The sequence below is a fragment of the Trematomus bernacchii genome, unplaced genomic scaffold (assembly GCF_902827165.1).
Source record: "Trematomus bernacchii unplaced genomic scaffold, fTreBer1.1, whole genome shotgun sequence".
NCBI classification, from domain to species: Eukaryota; Metazoa; Chordata; class Actinopteri; order Perciformes; family Nototheniidae; genus Trematomus; species Trematomus bernacchii.
This window is the reverse complement of record NW_022987727.1, coordinates 3,335,317-3,358,089: the sequence shown is the minus strand read 5'-3', so window position 1 is coordinate 3,358,089 and position 22,773 is coordinate 3,335,317. Positions and strand designations below refer to the sequence as shown.

Here is a 22,773-nt window from a genome sequence, read left to right as displayed (position 1 = left end):
ATCTCTATTACTTTTTTGTAAAAGTCCTCCTTATCTCCCTCTAATTTCAAAACAAAAGTCTAGTTTGTTGTTTGCGTCTACCGTCTCTGTGTAGAATAACAGTAGCAACAAGAACCTGTGGGCTCACGTGCGCCCCCTTCAGTGCGGCAGAGGTTATGGCTGCCTCTCCTGGTGCTTTTTTCATTGCCGTTGTACGATGAGACCAACGAGCCTAAATATCACACGTGAAATAAGTTATTTAGAGACTATGGATGGCGAGGATAAATGTAATAAAGGGATCTACATACATTACATTGGTGACCTACAGTGAGATGGGAACAGGCATGCGCTTAGGGCCCGCTTTCCAGCCAGTTTCTGTGGGGTGACGCATTCTGAGGTGAGGCAGAGCTCATCTGTGCCTCACCTCACCCCACAGTAAGCAAATGAGCCTGGCTTGAGCGCGCTCACAAAATAAGTGCCCGCGCTCCAGCCAGTTACTGTGGGCTTACGTGAGGCAGAGCTCGTCCCTGCCTCAATCCTCATCGCTCCCATGTAGTTGTAGCGGAGCTCGGCCATTTGCTGATTTTGACTATAAAAAGCGATTGGAATCATACAGAAATCACACTTGCAACACAGATCAGTGGAGACATTTTATTATTATTACTATTTAGTTGTTTTTCTGTTACATTGGAGTATGACAGGTGAGGCTCTGCCTCCCCTGACTGCACGTCGCTGTTTCTAGCCATGACGCGCCAACCCCCATCACATGGACCTAACACAAGTGTCATACCTCTGCACTGTACTGACTTGAATCTGATTGTTCCTGTGTATGTCGACCACAGCCCGATTCTTCTGGCTGCTCGCTTCCACTATTAGCTCATCATTCTGACTAAAGCGTGGTTAGTACTCGCCGCAGTGTCCCCGGCGCGAGGGTGCGCAAGGCAAAAGTGATGTCATAACGTATTGTGTGTAAAGAGCAAGGCCCTGCAAGCTTTTGAGGCGCTTGGTGACGCACCGCTGAAGATTAGGAACAAGGTTTACTCAGCTCACTTTTCAGAAATGACTGCCACAATAACTTACTGCTGAAAGCAAAGGACTTGAATTTAGAAGTGAAATGAACTTTCACTATTTAATACGTCTCAGGAAAAGACTGCCAATTAGTTTTTTAATGCTTCAGAAAGCGGCGATCTTAAAATCTACATTTAAGTAAAAATGTTGTCAGCCGAATCAAATTGTTAACTGGGTATTCAACCTTTCAACCTTCATTTCATTACAAAAATGTGCCTTATATATAATGTAAACATGGCGGTAGCACTAATTGACTTCTTACTTCTTCACAAAATGTTTTCTTTGTACGCCACCTGCCTTTTCGGAGAGAACTGCAATGGACAACGCCTTGACCTTAAATTCCTTTTTCTATACTCCTGGCTTGTAGACTATAAACAAGGTTCATCAGAGGAACCATTAGCCCCGACTGTTTTCATCATCTGGGTAGCTGGCAGAAACATGTTTTCATACTGCCATATTCATCTATTACCCAGGATGCTTTCTCTAAGCTTCAAATACAACTGAAGGCACTTTCATTCCTACTTTGTCAAACTGCCAGAGGGTTTTTCATTAAGGAGAAGTGATCTGACCACAAAACAGATGGAAAACGTTGGCACTAAAAGAGCTTCACTGGGCCTTTCAGGAAGAGGAGCATTTTGTAAATTGAAAATTGTTTCCACTAGCCAAGTAATATCAGTTAAGTAAAAGGTGCGTCGCTGTGTAAAAGTAGCAGCAGCAGGTGGTTCTCTGATGAAGGAATTGCCGCAGAGCACACCGGCTTTGTTGCTGGAGTTTCATGTAGACGGCTAAGCAAAGGGCTGTTTGTCGATAGTGGCAGCTTGAATTAAACGGCTTTTGTTCAGATAACCAACACCAACAGGAAATCCTTTAACTCTTTCTAACTCTCATAATAACGTTACCCGTTGAATGACCTGCAGTCTTGCATAATGCTTAAGGTGCTTCAGGTGAGGATTTGTCCCAGTTTATCTGAGTTCATTGTATTGTCCCCCCCCCCCACACAGCATGTGCTTATAATCACACCCTTAGCATTGCATTCCCAGCGCTCTCTGACTGCGCGGTGTTTATTACTCATCATTTATTCACCATTGATGTGGCATTAGTGCTACTCTTAACGTTTGTTTGAGGAGGCCAATTATTAAGTCTATTGTTAATAATGACCCTGAAAAACACATTTCAAGTGATTCAGATGCAGTCAGTCAATCAGATGATTCAACATATCAGCAGCTTGGAAAGAACCCATGGAAAGGACTATCAAGATATTAAGTGCCCTTTAAGTACTCCTGCATCTGGTCTGCTCATATCTTTCTTGGATTCATTTCACATAAGCCACAATTGTGAGTGTAATGCACGACTAATGCTACAGATCAATCAGCACCGGTTTACTCGATCTCCGTAAATCTGGAAAATTAATCTTTCAAAGGCAAAGTTTGCTCTTTTTGGAACAAACATCAAGCTGCATATAAACTTAAATCACACCATGACGTGGATAGCTGTAATTAATCTTACATTCGAACCAGAGTTTGTCATTTGAAGAAACATTATTATATATATGTGATGGCTTTAACCATAATGCAGTGCACACTGTTGCACAAACACAAAAGGCTCTTATGTGCCAGTGCAGATTACAAACTAAAGTGGTTCACTAATGCCGGGATGCACAACTTCTACAGTAAAATCCCTTTACGTCAGAACGTGGCTCGCTGTTATTATTGGTTTAACTGGGAATGCTGTTTATGTGTGTGTATATCCCCTCTGTGACCCTGTGTGTCAGCTGTGAGAGGATCAGCCCTCCGTCTGACTCGACCTGAGGTCAGAGGTCAACAGCAGCAGTTTAAAGGAAAAGTCAACAGGTCACTGTCAACTTCACTTGAATGAGCTCTTCAGCATTGGCCTGTTTGCACACAGACGAACTGTAAAACCCCTAGATGACAGGAGGGAGGATTATGACAGTCGCTTAAAGATGACCTCAGTCACTGGATTCATAAGTCTAAAGCCCTATTAGCACTAACCACGTCTCTGATCTTAATCCTATGCACATGGCCCAGTACCTAAATTACCTACCATATTTCACTGACACAGGAATTATTTGATTATTTTAGTCCCGTGTGAATCAGCATCTCAGGGATTTGTGGTTGAATGTGTAATATTTTTGCAAGGTGTTTTGTTTTCTCGCCTTTCCAAATTCTGGAGGTTCATCTCTCTACACAGCATGAAAACCTGTCTCTACTGTAACTATGATGAATATGTCAATGATATGCATGGACAAATACACACATCCTGGTTTGACACACTGACACACATCTCACAGAGAAGGCCTGTGATACAGCTCTGCTCCTGTCAGCATTCGTTCCTCTGTGTACTGTAGCACCCCTTAACCTGCACCAGCTGTGTACACACACCAATACATTCACTTCCTGCACCTCAGGGGAGCTTTTGGCCAATGGGCTCGCTCTCCTGGCCAGTTGGCCCTTGCCGTTAGCACCGTGTTCTCCAATCAGCACATTCCTCTTTCTCTAGACAGCACATGGAGACGATTTTTTGGCAGCGCACACAGGGTGGGGTAACGCTCATATCCTGTCCCCTGACCTCAGATTACACGCACACACACACACACACACACACACACGCACACGCACACAGTCACTGTACTGTTTTGCTCATGCTCGCACTCAAAACACCACATTCTTGCTCTCAAAACACACAGCTTTCCCTCTGTCTTAAAGCAGCTGCTCTCTTTCAGTGCAGACCCTCGCTGTCTCTACCCACTGACAGCCACAGAGCCGCTGTGGTCGTGCCAGTCTTCGCCCGTTGTTATGCCTTCACCCTAATACAGACTCTGCTCTGTCTGTGTTAATGACCCTCCATCTTTCCATGCCTCCCTTCCTCCCTGCGGGCACCACTTGGACACCAGCACTGGGCTGGACAGAACCCAGTCTCCAACAACAATGACGTTCCAGTCCACGACAATCAATTTGCTGCCGATTGCTGCGCTTGCATGTCTGTCTGAGTGTTTATCTCCACATTAACAAGCCTGTAGCGTCCAGACGTGGAAGAAGCACTCAGATATTTCGCTTAAGACAAAGTGACCATACAAAAAGTGTAGAAATACTCTGTGACAAGTAAAAGTCCGGCACTCAAAATCTTTAATCAATCCCAATTAAAAGTGCAACATTTTAAGCATGAAAATATATTTACATTTCCAAAAGTGTAGGCCACATCATTATGTAAACGGCTCATTTCGAGATAATGATGAATTCATGTGTTTACCAATTTAATTTTGCAGCTGGTTAAAGTGGGGCTAATTACAATTACTTACATACTGCTGGGTTGCTTGACTTGTATTATGAAGTAACATCATAAATGATTAGTTTTTGATTTATATTTTGAATCTGCAAAGTAACTTATACCTTAAATTGGAAGATAAATGTATTGAAGCAAAAAGGACAAAATTGGCTTACAAAATCGTGTCGCGTAGAAGTATATTGATGCATAAAATACTCAAGTAAAGTAAATATACTTAGTTATATTCATCACTGGTATCGTGCCGAACAAAAAGAGAAACAAAGAAAGTCGACTGTAACGCATTACTGCTCTGTCTTTCATCACAAGTCCATTTCAGGCCAGTGTGTGTACCCAGGCATGAAGTCACTGCTGTCCCCCCCCCCCCCCCCATTCAAATCTTTCTTACGCCGCAGAGAATGACAAAGCACTCCACACTCAATCACACACTCACTCCCTCTTAAACTCCGACTTTGTTCTGCTGTTCTCTGTCCCTGCACTCCCTCTTTCTCTCCCCATGTTCCTTTTGATTTCTCAGTGTTGTGAAACCTCACTTCCCTGCATGGGAAAGGATCAGGAATAAAAGTATACAAATCTACAAACTCAACCCTTAGGGGAGCTTTCTTCTTGATTCAGTGGTTCTTCTGGGAAAACAGCGGAGTGTGTGAAAGCTTAAAGACACACAGAAACTGAGTCACACTCGGGACCACACACACACACACACACACACACACACACACACACACACACACACACACACACACACACACACACACACACTCTGGCCTATGTTCCCACTCAAATCTGCCAGTGACTCCTGCCATGTGTTTATCACCTCACCCCCCACAACCCTGCCTGTTATCTGTGATTTTCTCCATGTTCTCCCCCTGTCAGCCGGCTGGACGAGGGTTTCCGAGTTGTCACAGTGTGGAGGAGGGATTGAGGCTAAGCAGTCTGTTGGCACTATTGCACTTGACATAGCATTCGGTGTTATCACTGGACACGGCAGAGGGGAATAACTGAGAGAGTTTGCAGTACTGGGATTGTTTGTGTGTACAAGGGGAGTGTGTATGTATGTAAGTGAATTGTAAAGGGTGTGCCCTGCATGCTTGTTTGCTGCACAAGCACCCTGTGTGTTTTGGGGGTCCCAGTTAAACGGACTTTGCCTCTGTTGCTCTCCGACAAACTTTGTTAGCGGTGTGTGTGAGTCCGGCCAGTCCAAGGCCAAATGAGGAAGGGCTGGGTGTACAGTGGGGAAAAAGAGGGGGGACGGGGGTGGGGGAGATAAACTGTTGAGTCCCATGTGAAACCCACTGAAATGGCTTCCTTTTTGCTCTGCTAACTATCCGTTCTTCCCGATAGCCTTCAGTTTTGCCATTGTTCCTGCCGCGCTCAGTTATCTGCTAGTTGCTGTAATCATATTTGGGTTTCGTAGCCTGGAGGAGGCTTTTGTACACTCATCATGTTTATTCGCCGGGGCTAATGTAAGGCCAAACAATGGCGCTATCTCCTTGCCTCGTTGTAAATGGACTGAGCCGTCGACATGTAGAGTTCAGTAGATTTGTTTTAAAGAGGATTATTATTATGACTCAACCCCCTGCAAATGTATTAGCTAAAGCAGAGTGTGTGTGTCACAGGAGTGTTGTCTGTACTACATCTGGCTCATCTGTGTTTGTGTGGTAATTATGACTAACCTAACGGTGTGGTGTCGCTGTCCTCTCTCCTAGGTGACATCACACAGAAGGGATATGAGAAGAAGAAATCCAAGCTGATGGCCTCCTACATCCAACACATGCCAAGTAAGACAACCTCTTCTTCTGCTCTTTGCTTTTCCTTATTTAACTTCTTACCTTTCTCCATTTCTTTCTTTCTTTACTTGAGTTGTTACCTCCTCTTCCAGCATTTTTCTGGCATGGGGAAACTTAAAAGTAATTTCTTCAAAAATATCTCTTCAAATCTTGACTTAAGTATGCTTGATGTTTCATCTACGCAAAGATTCTTCTTCACCATCTGTACAGGGATGTAACAAGAAAAACATATATATATATATCTTATATATAGCTTCACTGAGTATACAGTGCGATTGTAATTCTCTTTGTCCAAGTTGTCAAAGAGAATTTCTGGCTTTCTGTGGCCCTCTAGTGGCCAACATGGGAATTACACAAATGATAACAAAGCATACAGTAACAACTTCTCTTACATCTGCACAGCTGTAGAAAATCTCCAGAATAAAGTCACAGAATGAGTTAACCTTTCAACACACTTTGCTGAAACCCGTGTCACTTTACTATCAGAAGTAGGGGAGTACCAGAGTTTCGCTGTACTACAGTCACCTCTGTTCTCGCTGGTAAGATGATCTGTTCACTTTTCTCGGTCAGCTGACTCACATGAGGGTGTGGTGTTTCCTCAGGAAGAATTGCACCACATTAGCATCGGCATGAAGAAATCCTTCTCGAGGAGTCACTGTAAACTCATTTAAAAAAGAGAGGAACATTTCACTTCCTTTCAACCTAGTTTAACCTTGGCCTGTTTGGGCTTGCGCTACCACATGACACATGTGACGTGATTACGCACACAGAGAATTGAAAAGCACTGCAGGAATCTAAATCTCATATGGATCATTTCTATATTTAGTACTTGAATTACATTCCCATGGTTGTTAGAGGGTTCTGCTTTGTAATGGGCAGCTTGCCCTGAATGTCAAAGCTGGTTTGAAACTCCAGAGGTCGCCGCTTGCTCCGGCACTCGTCCCATTGGGCCTCCTTATCCCTCTGAACCATCATCTGCACCGGGACTCTGGGAGGAGTTTACTAAAAATATATTTAGCTTGAATCTAGCCTAGTTTTATGTACTGCGTTAACAGTACAAGTCACATCAGTCAAGTACATGTCCCTAATTCACTTCATGCTCAGAGGCTCTGTAGTCAGGCTACATTTAGAGAGCATACTATAATATTAATGCCTACATGTAAGTGTAATGGCATTATGTAAAGCAAGAAGTCTCATGTTTGTTTGTTGTTTATTAATGTTGCCCTACATGTGTTTGCCTTACCCGCTTCTGTCCTGCAGATGTGGATCTGTCTCTGCCAGATGTACAGCTAACCCCAGGCCACAGTGCTGACCCCAGCCCCAGCCCTGAGGCCCCGGGCCCCTCCACATCTTCAGCCGCCAGACACCACCGTGCACATCGCAGTGGAGGGGCCAGGGACGACCGCTACAGATCAGGTACACAGCATACACACAGAGTTACTTTAAAGAGTCATTAGACACAATAATTAAGCACCATCCAGCCCTAACAAGCGTGGCAACCCTCTATGTTTTATTAATCTAATTCTGAATACTTCACTCGTTTCTCTCTCTGTTATCTTGGCTGTTTATGTAGACATCCACACGGAGGCTGTGCAGGCAGCCCTGGCCAAACACAAGGAGGAGAAGATGGCGCTACCCATGCCGACCAAGAGACGCTCAGCCTTTGTCCAGTCTCCCATAGAGAACTGCACACCTCCAGGTAAAAACTAGATCCACACACTGAATAGTAGTCTCTGGATCAAGACACTGTGGCTACATCCACACGTTTAAAACGTTTATGCCTAGTGTTGACACTACTCTGGGGATTTTAAGCTGTTAAATTCATTGAATCAATCTACTCCTTCCTTCATGTGCAGGATGTCATATTTTATTTGAGCAATGTGTGTTTTGTTTTTATGCGTGTTAATATGAACAGAGATTATTTATGAAATGGTGCTTAGCGCTTGTTTGCACGGTGATCCTTTGTGTTTAGCGTGGCTTTAGCCTGTATCCCAGCCTGTGCTTCTCCGTAGCTGACTCCACCTTTTTGAAGAAAGATGTCAAGCCACATTATAGCTGTATCATTTGGGGTAAAATACTTTAAAGACAACCATCTAAATATTCAAGATTTTCTCTTTCCATCAGACACATCCTCTGCATCAGAGGATGATGGCTCACTGCGCAGAAAGGCAGCTCTCAGTGCAGTGCTCGCCCAGAGCCTGCAGAGCCCCGATTACTGGATCAACCGCTCCGTACAAAGCTCATCCACGTCCTCGTCTGCGTCCTCCACCCTCTCCCATGGAGAGCCCAAGGCCCAGCCCCAGCCCCAGCCCCAGCCCCAGCCGCAGCCCCAGCCGCAGCCCCAGCCGCAGCCCCAGTCCCTGTCCCAGCCCCAGTCCCTGTCCCAACCCCAGTCCCTGTCCCAACCCCAAGCCCAACTTGTTGCTTCCGTGTTGGCCGATGTGCTGGCCCACACTCGCATAGGTACACATCATTAATAAACCTTTAATGCAACAAGATACATAGCAGTGACGGCTAGCTGTTGTTTCCATGTATGACCTCCTCCTTTTGTCTCTCTAGAAAACAGCGTCCCCCCAGATGTGACATCCTCCACTCCCCAGGAGAGAGGGTCCAGGGTGGACCTGCCTCCAGCCGTCAGAGGCATGAGCCGCGGACAGAGCCGCTCCAGCATGATGGATACTGCCGACGGTAGACTCACACAAGAAAAATATGTTTATAAATACCTATATGTGGTTTGAATGTCTTAACAAGGGTTAGCATTTCCTCTCATTTGCATAGAAAATATCACAGTAGTTTTCTATTCCCTGAAATGTGTTGAATTTGATATCTGTCATCTGATGATGGATCTTGAGATTGGGAGGTCAAACCATTTGCATGTGCTAATCATGGCAGTTGAGTGACGTTCTCTGTTTTGCATTGACCCTATGGTTCACAGCATTGCAGTGACGAAGCTGATTAGAGTGCCTTCAAATCAATAAACGATCAGGCCATGTTCACCCAGAATCATCTTCAACATATCCTCATTCCACTGTGTGGTGAACGCCGCTAATCCCAGATATCTGTGTTCTTTCTTTTGGGTCCATTAATCCTGTCCCTGTCTTGACTTTCATTTAAAAAAGGAAAAAGAAAAGGTAATATAAACGAAATCGGGGGAAAGGGTGGGATGCTGAAGAGCGCCAAATCAGCTTGCTTTCCAGCCTGGTGTCTTTCTCTCTGTCTATATGTTTGTCTCGTGTCTTAGGCTTCGACATAGAGAACCTCCTTGTGTATAGTTGATTTTCCTAAAGATTGTCCAATCTGTGTCCTACCAATTTCCCTCGACTCCTTCCTGCTGCTGATTCTGATCCTGACTGCGTGCCGTGCTAATGCCATTGGTTCTGCCTGTGTGAGAGTGTGCGATATATGACATTAGCATTTGTGTTACAATAGAATTGCATGTGTGGGTGTGTGCTTGTGTTATTTTGGTTGATTGTTTTCATGTGTTTGTGACAGTGGCTGTTGTCTTGGTGTTTGTGCAGGCGTGCCTGTCAACAGCAGAGTGTCCACTAAGATCCAGCAGCTGTTGAACACACTCAAACGGCCGAAGAGACCACCACTCAGCGAATTCTTCCTCGATGACTCTGAGGAAATTGTAGAAGGTGAGATAACAAGTGTGCATTCATTTAGTCAGAAACAAATGGGTTAAACTGAAATCACCCGAGGAACAAGCCCTCACTTTTCATTCATATATGCACATTAGTGTGTGCATTTCCCCCTTCTTCCCTTTCAAATTCAACATACCAACTTGTAATTGGATTTTGCGTGCTTAACTCTTATACAAAAGCATTCCCCCTAGTGTTACTTCCTCTAGCTTTTAAGTTGGACTTTGAATAGTTTGCAAGACTAAGGTTTTAATCTTCATGTGACTTCATGTGACAGGTTTAAGTAAAGTTTATACATCGTATTTATTAACATATTTCAGGCATCTGACTAAACCTTTCTAAGAAACCTGCTGACTTCAAGATGAGGAAGTGCTTTAGGACTGATTCCCGCAGCACTTCATTTATGCATTATTAATGGACATGAGAAAGAATTGGCTAAAACAATTATACAATTATTATAAATATAAAAACATTAATAAACTGTTAAGGAATAAATGTCACATGCTGTCGGCTTCTCCTAATCATCTCCTGCCTCTGCTCTCCTCTGGTCCAGTGCCCCAGCCGGACCCCAACACCCCGAAGCCAGAGGGACGCCAAATCATCCCGGTGAAGGGGGAGCCCCTCGGAGTCGTCAGTAACTGGCCCCCCGCCCTGCAGGCTGCCCTGGCCCGCTGGGGGGCCACGCAGGCCAAGAGCCCCGCTCTCACTGCTCTGGACGTCACCGGCAAACCGCTCTACACTGTCACATACGGTCAGCAGCACTCACAGAAACATCTGTATAGCCCAGAGTTAACATGTATGTCATTGTGTCTGCTAAATGTAAATGTGAGATTTATGTCTTGCATATGAGCAATACTTTCTGGCTTGAGCAGAATAACACCTACATGTATGTTTCCTACTGGAGCTGCAGTGGGTTGTGGAGTTGAGGTATCCTTGATCTGTTATACAACACAGATAATAAACAACAAACAGGACAAGCTAAAACCATAAATTGCTCTTTTTATCCACAGGAAAACTATGGAGTCGCAGTCTGAAGCTGGCCTATACACTGCTGAATAAACTGGGCACCAAGACAGAACCTGTCCTACAACCTGGAGATCGGGTAAGAGTCTGCCCGTCTCCTCTCAGTTTGTAAAGCGATAAAGGAACATGGAAAAATAACCTTTTTCTGATCCTCAGGTGGCCCTGGTTTATCCCAACAGCGACCCTGGTATGTTCTGGGTGGCTTTCTATGGCTGCCTGTTAGCCGAGGTCATCCCTGTGCCCATTGAGGTCCCACTGTCACGACAGGTAACAACATCACTGTCAAGTGAATTCCTCTGGTTATCACAGAGAAATACAAAATCTGATTTTATTATTGAGTATCTTAAGGAGCAGAACCTACTGTATGCACACCTGTAGATCAACACAGAGGACGAAAAGGCAGAACATTTGTTGTTGCATTTAAAATAAAATGTTACTTCAAGTCATAATAAAGACCATTTCTAATCAATCACGTATCTTATATAACACCATAGGCCAAGCATTTAATCCCTAAGCAATTTATAACACCATATTTTTAAAAGGTGTGTTACATTGTATTTTAAAATGCACATAATAAAGAAAAGCTTTTATACCAGGATAATTGTTTCAAGCTATGGGATTTAAGTTTGAGTGCAGAATATGACGATGAAGATAATTATTTACCTTGATTGTTTGGCACTAAAACTAGGTCAATTGTAACTGAGTAGCTATTTTATTTTACAAGACTACAATTCATGATACATGTATTTGTTTCTTCTTGGTATATATAATGCCTCATTGCTCATATCACCTTAAATACATATTTATTTTTAGACCAATGTTTTGACAGCTACAGTATACATGTGTGTTTTTCAACTGTCACAGTATTACACAGTATGTGTGACTCATGACCCTTCCCTCTGTCCACAGGACGCAGGCAGCCAGCAGATCGGCTTCCTGTTGGGCAGCTGTGGGGTCAGTCTGGCTCTGACCAGCGAGGTGTGCCTCAAAGGGCTGCCCAAGTCTCCAAACGGAGAGATCATCCAGTTCAAAGGTCAGTCTGCGCAAATACACTACTTTTAATGCTGCCTCAGTCTGTATCAGTCTTTTTGGGAGCCATTATACCCAGGAATATACAATGTGATATCAAATGTAGGGTCATATTGTGTAAACGGATATATCTGTAATCACTCTGCTTGTTAAGTCTGTTTACCTTTGGCCTTAAAACCAGCAGTTTGCAAAGTGAACACTGTTCATTTAGTCAGGCTACAATTGTACAAACTTTGTTTTTGCTTTGTGTTAGCTAAAACAATTCTGTGTTTATATATATTATTATTTTTTGTTCACCAGGATGGCCAAGGATGAAATGGGTAGTGACGGACACAAAGTATCTGACCAAACCATCCAAAGACTGGCAGCCTCACATCCCCACTGCCAACACCGACACTGCCTACATAGAGGTAACAACAAAACAATTTGGTGATATAAAAAACAAATATGGTTGCATTGCTATCACCTCACAAATGCAACTCAAATATTACCTGCCAATTTTACGGGTCTTTCAGACATAAAAACTATCTATATTTAAAAAAGAATAGAGACAAATAGACAACCTGACAATAAAGGGCCAGTTTTCTCATGTTCAAGTTCAAATGCTCTTTGTTTGTGTGTATGTCTCTTCCAGTACAAAGCAAGTAAGGAGGGGACAGTGATGGGAGTTGCTGTGTCCAAGATCTCCATGCTGACCCACTGTCAGGCTCTGACGCAGGCCTGTAACTACTGTGAAGGTCAGAGACTGTTACTTCTCTTACTAAACATAAACAAATGGTGAATCTTTTACCAAGTTAGCAAGTGATTTCCAAATCCTCACTTGTGTGTCTGTGTGTTTTTTGTCTTAGGGGAGACACTGGTCAATGTGTTGGACTGTAAGAAGGATATGGGCATGTGGCATGGCGTCTTAACGGTAAGATTTAGTGAAAATGTTGCACGGTCTGTTGTACTGTGCACAATGTTACAATGACACTATGCATTTGTTTTTCAGAGTGTCATGAACAGAATCCACACCATCACAGTGCCATATGCTGTCATGAAAGCATGTCCCATGTCCTGGGTGCAGAGGGTCCACCTTCACAAAGGTTCAGCCAATGTCTCTTTTATATTATTATACATTTGTAAAGTTTACATCTTATATTGCCTACGTAATTGTATGTTCCGATAAAGGGTATTTTCTTTTTTCAAACTGGCACTGGCGCAGACCTACAACAAGGTCAAAACCCCAATTGTGCAGGAAACTAAAGAATAATATGCGTATCTGCTCTTTGCTTTGTTCCGCTCCAAAATATAAAATCCAATAAACAAATGGACATAAACAAAAACGTGACCCCCTTGGCCGATGTTAAAGTAGACACCTAATCATGGAGATGACCTACAAGACTACTAAATTGAATAGAATTGGAAAACTTGCAGCTAAAGCCATGGAAACAGTAATGCAAAATGTGCACATAATTAATAAAACAAATACAGCTTGTAAGTGCCCCATATATGACCTCTTCCTCTTCCTCTTCCTCTCTGATAGCACGTATTGCCTTGGTGAAATGCCGTGACCTCCACTGGGCCATGATGGCCCACAAGGACCAGAGGGACACCAACCTGTCCTCCATACGTATGCTTATTGTGGCTGATGGAGCGAACCCATGTGAGTCTCAAACATGGTGTCTTTGTAATGTAGAACTACTATGTTATGAACAACATGTTTGACTATTTCTATCCTGTTTTGGTCATTTTATTATCCCATTATTTGTCACCAGGGTCCGTGTCGTCGTGTGACGCCTTCCTGAATGTGTTCCAGTCTCATGGTCTGAAGCCAGAGGCAATCTGTCCATGTGCCACGTCTCCTGAGGCCCTGACGGTGGCCATCCGCAGGTAACGCATCTGATACAGGGAGTTCAATGCTACTGCCTAACTAGTTTTGCCTGCAAAGAAATACAGTTACTTTTGTCCACGAACTTACATTTATTTAAATTAAGCACATTTAGTGATTTTCTAATGTGTTTGTTTTATATTGAAATTACGCACTTTTCTTAGTTAAAATATGTCTAGTTCAAGAATTGTAACATTATTTTTTTTATAATAATAACTTTAATTTATATAACGCCTTTCATCAACCCAAGGTCGCTTAACAAAGAAACATATAAGGACAAGACATAAAACAGGGGGCAGAAATGGAAGTGCTACATTGCAGGGGGGGGAAGAGTGAGTTAATGTTGGAAGGCTTTGTTGAACAGATGAGTTTTCAGGGTTGATTTGAAGATGTTCAGAGAAGGGGCGTTGCGGATTTCAGAAGGGAGGGAGTTCCAGAGGGTGGGGGCATCGACACTGAAGGCACGGTCCCCGAAGGTGCGGAGGCGTGAATGGGGAATGGAGAGCAGGCTGGAGTCTGAGGATCGAAGGGGACGGGATGTATGGGTGGAGGAGATCTGTGAGGTACTGAGGGGAGAGGGCATGGAGGGACTTGTAGGTGACGAGGAGGAGTTTGTAGGTGATGTGGGACTTGACCGGGAGCCAGTGGAGGTTGAAGGTCTGGATATGTTTCTGAGGTGGAAGAAGGCCAAGGAGTAAATTCACTTAAAGCTCAAACCAAACCCAAGCATGTGGTATTCCTCACTTCTGCATAGTTCAAGATAAACAATGAAACCACTTCACCTTGAGACCGAGGCTTGTTTTGTGCTTGATCGGAACTCAACAATGTGTTTCTGCTGCCTCGCTGTCTGAGCCGTTATGATTACCTCACACCGTCCCCTCTCTTTGTGCCTCCCCTGCAGGCCCGGTGCACGAGGCGCTCCGCTGCCAGCCAGGGCCATCCTGTCCATGGGCGGGCTGAGCCACGGGGTGATCAGAGTGAACACAGAGGACAAGAACTCGGCTCTCACTGTGCAGGATGTGGGACACATCATGCCTGGAGGTTAGCCACTAGAGTTGGTTTTAATTGGCTCTGCAGCTGCGCCACTTACTTATTCCTTTATCTTTCAGGTAAACATACGTAATCTTGTGACTTGTGTGTGTGTTTCAGCTCTGATGTGCATTGTGAAACCGGACGGGCCTCCTCAGCTGTGCAAGACAGATGAAATAGGAGAAATCGTGATCAACTCTCGGGCCGGAGGCACCATGTACTACGGTCTGCCTGGGGTCACCAAGAACACATTCGAGGTCCGTCAAAGTTTAAAATGAGTGTTTGAAACACTGCCTAAATGACTCATTCCACATCTGGTCCAGTGACGTGCTGTGGCTTATAAATAAACCTTTGGCCTGAGACAAGAAATAACCTCTTTAAAAAGTAATGTTAACACTTGAGTTAACTTCCTGGCTACTTGTACGGGGTGTCCCCTTCCTCTTGTTGAGTGTGTGATAGCATGAGCTCCACCCTGCACATGAGCTTGTAAGCATAAGTGAAATAAGCTGGTTTAGAAATGGATGAATGGGAAAGAATCACAGGTTAATATGATCCACTAGATGGAGCCACAGTCATCTTGAAACTGTTGCATTGCATTTATTCCCATATACTCCTTAAGTGTGTTCTCCAGTTTTATATTTATTTAAATATTTGAAGGCAACAAACCACCTCTCAACTATACATTTACCTGCTTTCACAATTATGTTGGAATATATTTGTAATATAATGCCAGTGTGAGATGTAAACTGTTTTTCTCGTATGATCTTTGCCACAATACCAGGATAATCACTTCTGCCCATTGTCCGCAGTTTCCTTTCACACATGTAGCAAATAACAGGAGATCTGTCTGAGTAAGAAGAATTACTCCAGTTTTCTGCCAATTTCACGCCCGCCACAATAGAATCGTTTTCAAAACGCGGAAGAAAAGCAGCTTTATTCTAACACAGGATGTAAAGTTCAAATGGCGTTTACATTATTACATACATCTCCTCTGGGTAATGCTAGGATATTTACAGGGTTGCAATGCATACGATGAAGAGGATTTAGTGTGTGTATGCACTGAACTCCAACTTATTATTCCTCTGTAAATCTGCAGGTGATCCCCGTCAACCAAGCCGGAGCACCCATAGGAGAAATACCTTTCACTCGGACCGGTCTGCTTGGATTTGTTGGACCGGTAAGGCAGAAACATCCAACTTCACTATAATACTTTATAATAATTTCACTGAAAATGTTCTTTGCTGAGTGAAACCGTTTGCTCCACAGGGCAGTCTGGTGTTTGTTGTGGGGAAGTTTGAGGGGCTGCTGATGGTGAGCGGGCGACGCCACAACGCTGACGACCTGGTGGCCACCGCGCTGGCAGTGGAGCCGGTCAAAACTGTTTACAGGGGGAGGTGAGACACTGACCGCTTCTGTGAGCCAGTGCGCTGTGTGTTTGTTATATTTCTACAGGGTGCATGGACGCTCATTTCTATATCATTTATTGCTAAACAGCCCCTGTATAACCCCCCAAACGGGTTAATCTCTTTAATATTCTGCAGCCTCTCCATGTGTGCGAGTGCTCATTTCTTTTGTCATTCATGCAGGATCGCTGTGTTCTCTGTGACCGTGTTCTATGATGAGAGGATAGTGATTGTGGCAGAGCAGAGGCCGGACGCTAGTGAGGAAGACAGCTTCCAGTGGATGAGTCGAGTCCTGCAGGTAAAATCACATCTGTCATGTCCCCTAGGGTATATTTTCAGATTATATTTTCAGATAGTATTTATGTGATTTAACTTTTTTCTGTGACAGATTCTTCTTTTTATACTTTTAGTTATGTGTATTTCAAAGTCATGATGGGTACATTTAGAGTACAGCTTTTTGAGGGAAGGAAAAGGGTTTGAACAAAGTCTTTAAAGTTTGGAAAACATTTGGTTTTCTCTTACACCAGGCATATAGCAATGTAGTGCAAGCAATATCAAAACATACAATACATACATGTCATTTTCTTCCCAGGCCATCGACAGCATCCACCAGGTGGGCCTGTACTGCCTGGCGCTCGTCCCGGCCAACACCCTCCCAAAGACGCCCCTCGGAGGCATCCACATCTGTGAAACCAAGCAGAACTTCCTGGAGGGAAACCTGCACCCCTGCAACATCCTGCTGTGCCCCCACACCTGCGTGACCAACATGCCCAAGCCCCGGCAGAAACAGCCAGGTAGACCGCCGTAGACCACAGCTACTGATGCTTAATACATAACGTAACACAAACACTCATTTAGTGTTGGAAGCGTTACTTAACACACTCTGATTGACTCTGTTCAGTGGACGTCGGCCCGGCTTCCATGCTGGTCGGTAACTTGGTGGCAGGGAAGCGGATCGCCCAGGCAACCGGCAGAGAGCTGGGCGTGGTGGAGGACCAGGACCTGATCCGAAAGGTACTGTTCACCACACAGACCCAGAACCACACTTTAACCACACTGACACCTGAATATTTATCAGATGATTTAATAATGGATTTGGTCAGGATAAATGTACAACTTAACTGTTTATATTTCCCGAAATGTTTAAATCAAGTTATATCAATCTACTGTATATCTAAGACTCCAACATTGACACCTGGATGATGAGACAGAAATGTATACTTAAAGACTTTATACTGTTGCTATGCTCAGTCAATGTTTATAACATAAGATTAGAGCTTCAGTGATTAGTAAATGAATATTTAAAAAGTATGTGTTTGTGTTAGTCCTAACATAATTGTTAGCTGAATATCTTTCAGCTGTTTGTCAAAAAACAAGACATTTGATAATGTAACCTCTATGAATATAAAATGATCTTTGTTTTATTACATCCTGATGTTTTAGAGCCCAAATGATTAATTGCTCAACTAAGAAAAACATCAGCGTATGCATTTATAAGTTTCAGCCTTAGACAATATATGAAACACACTTATTTTCTAATGGGACTGATGTATCAACTGTGAATGCTCTGAATGTGTTAACCAAGTTAAACCCTGTCACATTTAGGGGAGAATTGATTCTCCTGTCTGATCCTAAATCTCTCTTGTTCTGCCTTTAACTTTGCTTGGGTTGGGCTTTAGCTCTGTATGTGGCCCGTCATGATGGTAAGGCTCTGGCCTTCCCTCCCAACCGTCTTTGCTTCTGCTGCTTCTGTCGGTCAGATGTGCTTTGCAGCCTCGACGGCCTCTCAGCCTCCAGCAGCAGCTTTTGCCCGACGCAGAAATATGACTGTCCAGGCTGGTTCCTTAGCCAGCAGGGGTCCACACACCTCATGTAACATACAGAATCCCTTTCAAATCAAGATAAAACAGACCCTCTGCAATCACCTTTTAAACTAGAGTTTCCAGCAGCCTACTAGTTCCCCCAGACCAAAAGCTCATCAATAAGTTAAGGTGTTATTAGAATAGCATGATATATATTTTCAATTATAAAACGGACAAGTCAAATCAAGCAATCTGATTGGTTCTTAGCCGTGATATAATGAGCGTATATCACGGGTAGAATTGTAGTTACTTTTCACCACAAGTCAGTATCCCTCCGCGTCTGAGAAAAGCTACAACCGTTACAACTGTTACATTACGTCCGTTACGAAACTAACTAACTAACAAAGCTTAAGATGGAAACATGTAAGGGATAATGTGCAGCAAGGACTTATTGACCGTTAAGGACGCTCACATTTGCAGAAAGAAGTCCGGTCGATTTAACTGTATACAGTTGGGCTGAAAAGCAAACTGCATGCAGTTTGCTTTTCAAACTGGGACAAGAAAACAGCGGAGAAGTAACGGGGCAGAAACCCTCCTTTTTACGCAACGGTCTAGACATAGACATCAAACGGCAAAACATATTCAGTTGCCAGTTACTTTGGCATTAGGGCAGGGATATCTAGATACTTTCCAAGGTTTGACATAATGAATTGTGGTTAGGGCCGAACCACTCCCCTTAGCTGTGATATAATGAGCATATACCACGGCCTGTCGTGAGCTATTGCTTAAATATAATATAATTAATTCCCATTAAGGCTCAGAGTTTTTGCGTCCAGTAAGTCTCTCCACTCTGCAACTAAACTTAGTGCAATGTAAACGCAGTGACTACTTTAATTGTAAAATACACAGCAGCAACTTTTCCTAAGAGATAGTACCCGGTGGCAGACAGAATTGCCTAGTGAAAAAGATGCCAATCTAAACGTGCATTGTGTCATTGCTCTTAACATTTGTGACCTTTAAAGATTATGTAATTAAAATATCTTATCACCCCCTTAAATAAAACTGTCAGTGTGCACCTCTGCTGGCAGTGTTCACTGTGATGCTCCCATGTGTAGCATAGCCTGATGGACAGGCAGCCGGTCTGCATGATGTGACTCCTGATCAGTGTTGACCTGTTGTCTGACTGAGAGAGAGAGAGAGAGAGTGGCACAAAGGATGACTTTGGCCAGAGATTTAAATATGACAACGCTGACGCTTATATCTGTTCGTCCAGTGAGTCAATGTGTGAACTTTATTTTGTTACTTTACATGTTGCCTGATGGTCACTTGCCGTCTGCCTTAACGGCCTTTCTTTGCTTTCACGTCTTGTCTTTTTTGATCCCGTGCTCTGGCCAGTTCCTCAGTGTATTGACACTATTTGGTCTTATAATATCAGTGTTTGTTTAAAAAGAGAAACAGTACACTGAGGCACTAGTATGTTTCTTTTTGTAATGCTTTTTAAAGTTGATGTAACCCTGTGTTTAAAAGGCCCATCGCTTGTTAGTGGCTGCAGGTGCAGATGGTCTCAGCATGACCCCACACCGGGCAGAAAAAAGGAAATGCTCCTGTTGTGCGCTTGTTTTTCCCTCTGTGTGAGAGGTTCAAATCCTCACAGAATATGTTTTCTCCTCTCAAAGTCTGTTGAGCAAATGTATCTGTTGTCCCTGAGAGCCGTTCTATTTTTGGCTGTTGGTTGGATGATATATGTGGACAAGCTTTTGTTTGTATCTATCTGTTGAACCATGTTTTAAATGGGTTATTATTTGCCATGGATGCAGCTTTTAAGTGTGCAATTTTATGAATTAATTCAATCCATCATTAATGTTTTTGTGATGACACTCTTTCTTTACCAGCACCAGTTCCTGTCTGATGCTCTGCAATGGAGGGCTCAAACCGACCCAGACCATGTCCTGTATGTGCTGCTCAATGCAAAGGTAGATAAAACACACACTGGAAGTCGATAGTAACACATAAAGGGCATACTTTTCTTTATTTTGTACTGGTAGTATTGGATTTGCATGTTGTTGGGTGTAAGCTAGCTGTACTTCCTCTCTTTCCTCTGTAGGGGGTGGCGGTGTGCACAGCCACTTGTGCTCAGCTGCACAAGAGAGCAGAGAAAATCACAGCTACCCTAATGGAGAGAGGCGGCCTCAACACAGGAGACAATGTGGTGCTGCTTTATCCCCCAGGTACACACACACACACACACACACACACACACACACACACACACACACACACACACACACACACACACACACACACACACACACACACACACACACACACACACACACACACACACACACACACACACCACTCAGCATTGTAGACAGCCAACCTCCTTGTATTTTCATTAAAAGGCCAAATATGTTACATCTCCGCCTTGCATTATTCCAAATGTTTCCGCCCACTTTCAAACCTAAAGATGTCTTGTCTGTCTCTTCTTTCTGCAGGTATTGACCTGATAGCTGCCTTCTACGGCTGCCTCTATGCGGGGGTCATCCCTGTGACGGTGAGGCCGCCTCACCCACAGAACCTGGCTGCTACCCTCCCCACTGTGCGCATGATCATCGACGTGAGTGTACACCACGGATGTTTCTAATTAAAGGCGTTTTAACACAATGTTTTTCAATCAAACATTACCAGAGCATTATAGAGTCATCTCCTTGAATGGAGGATTTGTACCAGAGGTCCATGTTACAGCAATGAATAAACGTCTTTGTTTGTGTGTTTGGTGCAACAGGTGAGCAAAGCAGCCTGCATCCTCACCACTCAGCCTCTCATGAGGATCCTCAGGTCCAGGGAGGCTGCTGCCAGCGTCAACGTCAAGACGTGGCCCACTATCATCGATACAGGTGCTGGAGGATCTATATGTTCAAATGATAACAGCTCAGAGGCATTAGGCATTGTGAACTTTACTGCCCTAAGGATACAACTCTAGGAGTGCATGGATTAGGCAGAAAAACGTGCGACTTAGAAAAGTGTTCCCCATTTGGCCACAAGGTGTCCTGTTTGCTCCACAATAGCAAACAATAACAATTACAGTACAAATAACTACAATTATGTTCCTTCTTCTTTCAGATGATCTCCCCAGAAAGCGGCCTCCACACATTTATAAACCCCCCACAGCCGAGATGCTGGCCTACCTGGACTTCAGTGTGTCCACCACAGGCATGTTGACTGGAGTCAAGGTAAAATACTCACAGCGTTGATGTATAACGGTATATTTTGTATTTTGTTTATTACATTTTCATTCTTTAATTTATTTTTATATTTCCTTTTTTTAGTATCAGTATTGTTCTCTTTTTATTTTATTTTATTTTAATTAATTTCAATTTTTATCTCTTTATTTATGATTACTACTGTTTATCTAACAAAATATTTTCTAATTAATATTTATTGTCATTATTTATATCGCTCAATGGGTAGAGGGATCTACTTATTCATTAACAGGAATTTGCATTGATATAATTTTTGTTGAACTGATTAGATCTGTATGCCCTCAAAAAAAATGATTTTATATATATATTCATATTTATATATGATAACATGAAGGGACAAATCGATTGATTTACTCCTAGTTTGTTGTTTTTGTTGACAGCATAGAGCATTTTTTAATGGTTCATGTCTATTTCCTGTCAGATGTCTCACGCTGCAGTCAGCACTCTGTGTCGCTCCATCAAGCTGCAGTGTGAGCTCTACTCCTCACGCCAAATAGCCATCTGCCTCGACCCGTACTGTGGCCTGGGCTTCGTCCTGTGGTGCCTCTCCAGGTATCACACACACACACACGCTGAATATCATATTCTATATAACATGCTGTTCCTGTAAACGTTGTTGCTGTAGCGAGTGTGTGTTTTTTGCCCAGTGTTTACTCAGGTCACCAGTCCATCCTTATCCCCCCCCTGGAGCTGGAGAGCTCGCTGCCTCTGTGGCTGAGCACGCTGAGTCAGTACAAGATCAGAGACACCTTCTGCTCCTACTCCGTCATGGAGCTCTGCACCAAAGGCCTGGGCACGCAGACGGAGATGCTGAAGGTCAGAATCACACACATACACACCCAATGATGTGGTACCCCACCCTGTCTTTACTCTAACAATAACAACACTGTTACACATTGGTTGCACACGATCATATCTGCTCTCAAGGCAACCAATTAACACCTGTCTGATTTAATCAATAAAAAACAATATATAGGCCCTTTTTAAGCCTATTAGTTAGTATGAGTAAATTCTGCTACATTGTCAAAACTTTCAGACCATTCAAACTAAACCATATTAATTGCTTACCTATTAAATGATCTGTAAGTAAGTTAACATCTATTTTCCTTAAAGTCATAAATCTGGTTCTTGTGGTTCAGTGTCGCTCAATATCTAAAAGCACTTTGGATTAAAACGTCCACTAATGCTGAGTTCATGTTCGTGCCAGGCTCAGTCTTCACTTTACTGTTAAAAGTGTGATAACCTCTTCCTGTGTGTCTCCAGGCGCGGGGTCTGAATCTGTCGTGCGTGCGGAGCTGTGTGGTGATCGCAGAGGAGCGTCCTCGCCTCACTCTCACGCAGTCCTTCTCCAAGCTCTTCAAAGATCTCGGCCTGTCGCCGCGCGCCGTCAGCACCGCCTTCGGCTCCAGGGTCAACCTCGCCATCTGCCTGCAGGTTGGAGTCACACGCACACACACTGAATTGTTGTTATATGTATACGTTTTCCCTAGTTAAACTCACTTTTGTGTTGTAGTGTTTAATCTTGAACAATTTAAGTCATTCACTGTTTAACCTCCATTCAAATGTGTTACATTTTGAC

At 43.5% G+C, this 22,773-nt stretch overlaps 1 protein-coding gene across 2 annotated transcripts in view; it reads left to right on the top strand.

Annotated features, from left to right (window-relative positions):
- Positions 1-22,773, top strand: part of dip2ba (disco-interacting protein 2 homolog Ba) — a 45,801-nt gene that overhangs the window by 17,900 nt on the left and 5,128 nt on the right. The window contains exons 2-33 of one of the 2 annotated variants that reach the window (XM_034145493.1): positions 6,054-6,125; positions 7,395-7,550; positions 7,708-7,833; positions 8,259-8,597; positions 8,694-8,822; positions 9,254-9,265; positions 9,653-9,772; positions 10,329-10,526; positions 10,786-10,877; positions 10,955-11,065; positions 11,708-11,831; positions 12,128-12,237; positions 12,462-12,564; positions 12,676-12,740; positions 12,819-12,912; positions 13,353-13,472; positions 13,585-13,699; positions 14,599-14,738; positions 14,847-14,983; positions 15,823-15,903; positions 15,993-16,120; positions 16,313-16,427; positions 16,722-16,923; positions 17,031-17,143; positions 19,824-19,904; positions 20,036-20,159; positions 20,427-20,548; positions 20,717-20,828; positions 21,055-21,164; positions 21,616-21,746; positions 21,842-22,010; positions 22,458-22,628. In XM_034145493.1, coding sequence (XP_034001384.1) covers positions 6,054-6,125; positions 7,395-7,550; positions 7,708-7,833; positions 8,259-8,597; positions 8,694-8,822; positions 9,254-9,265; positions 9,653-9,772; positions 10,329-10,526; positions 10,786-10,877; positions 10,955-11,065; positions 11,708-11,831; positions 12,128-12,237; positions 12,462-12,564; positions 12,676-12,740; positions 12,819-12,912; positions 13,353-13,472; positions 13,585-13,699; positions 14,599-14,738; positions 14,847-14,983; positions 15,823-15,903; positions 15,993-16,120; positions 16,313-16,427; positions 16,722-16,923; positions 17,031-17,143; positions 19,824-19,904; positions 20,036-20,159; positions 20,427-20,548; positions 20,717-20,828; positions 21,055-21,164; positions 21,616-21,746; positions 21,842-22,010; positions 22,458-22,628 — 4,022 coding nt within the window. The remainder of the gene's footprint in view (positions 1-6,053; positions 6,126-7,394; positions 7,551-7,707; positions 7,834-8,258; positions 8,598-8,693; positions 8,823-9,253; positions 9,266-9,652; positions 9,773-10,328; positions 10,527-10,785; positions 10,878-10,954; positions 11,066-11,707; positions 11,832-12,127; positions 12,238-12,461; positions 12,565-12,675; positions 12,741-12,818; positions 12,913-13,352; positions 13,473-13,584; positions 13,700-14,598; positions 14,739-14,846; positions 14,984-15,822; positions 15,904-15,992; positions 16,121-16,312; positions 16,428-16,721; positions 16,924-17,030; positions 17,144-19,823; positions 19,905-20,035; positions 20,160-20,426; positions 20,549-20,716; positions 20,829-21,054; positions 21,165-21,615; positions 21,747-21,841; positions 22,011-22,457; positions 22,629-22,773) is intronic. The other variant, XM_034145494.1, reaches the window with a different exon arrangement.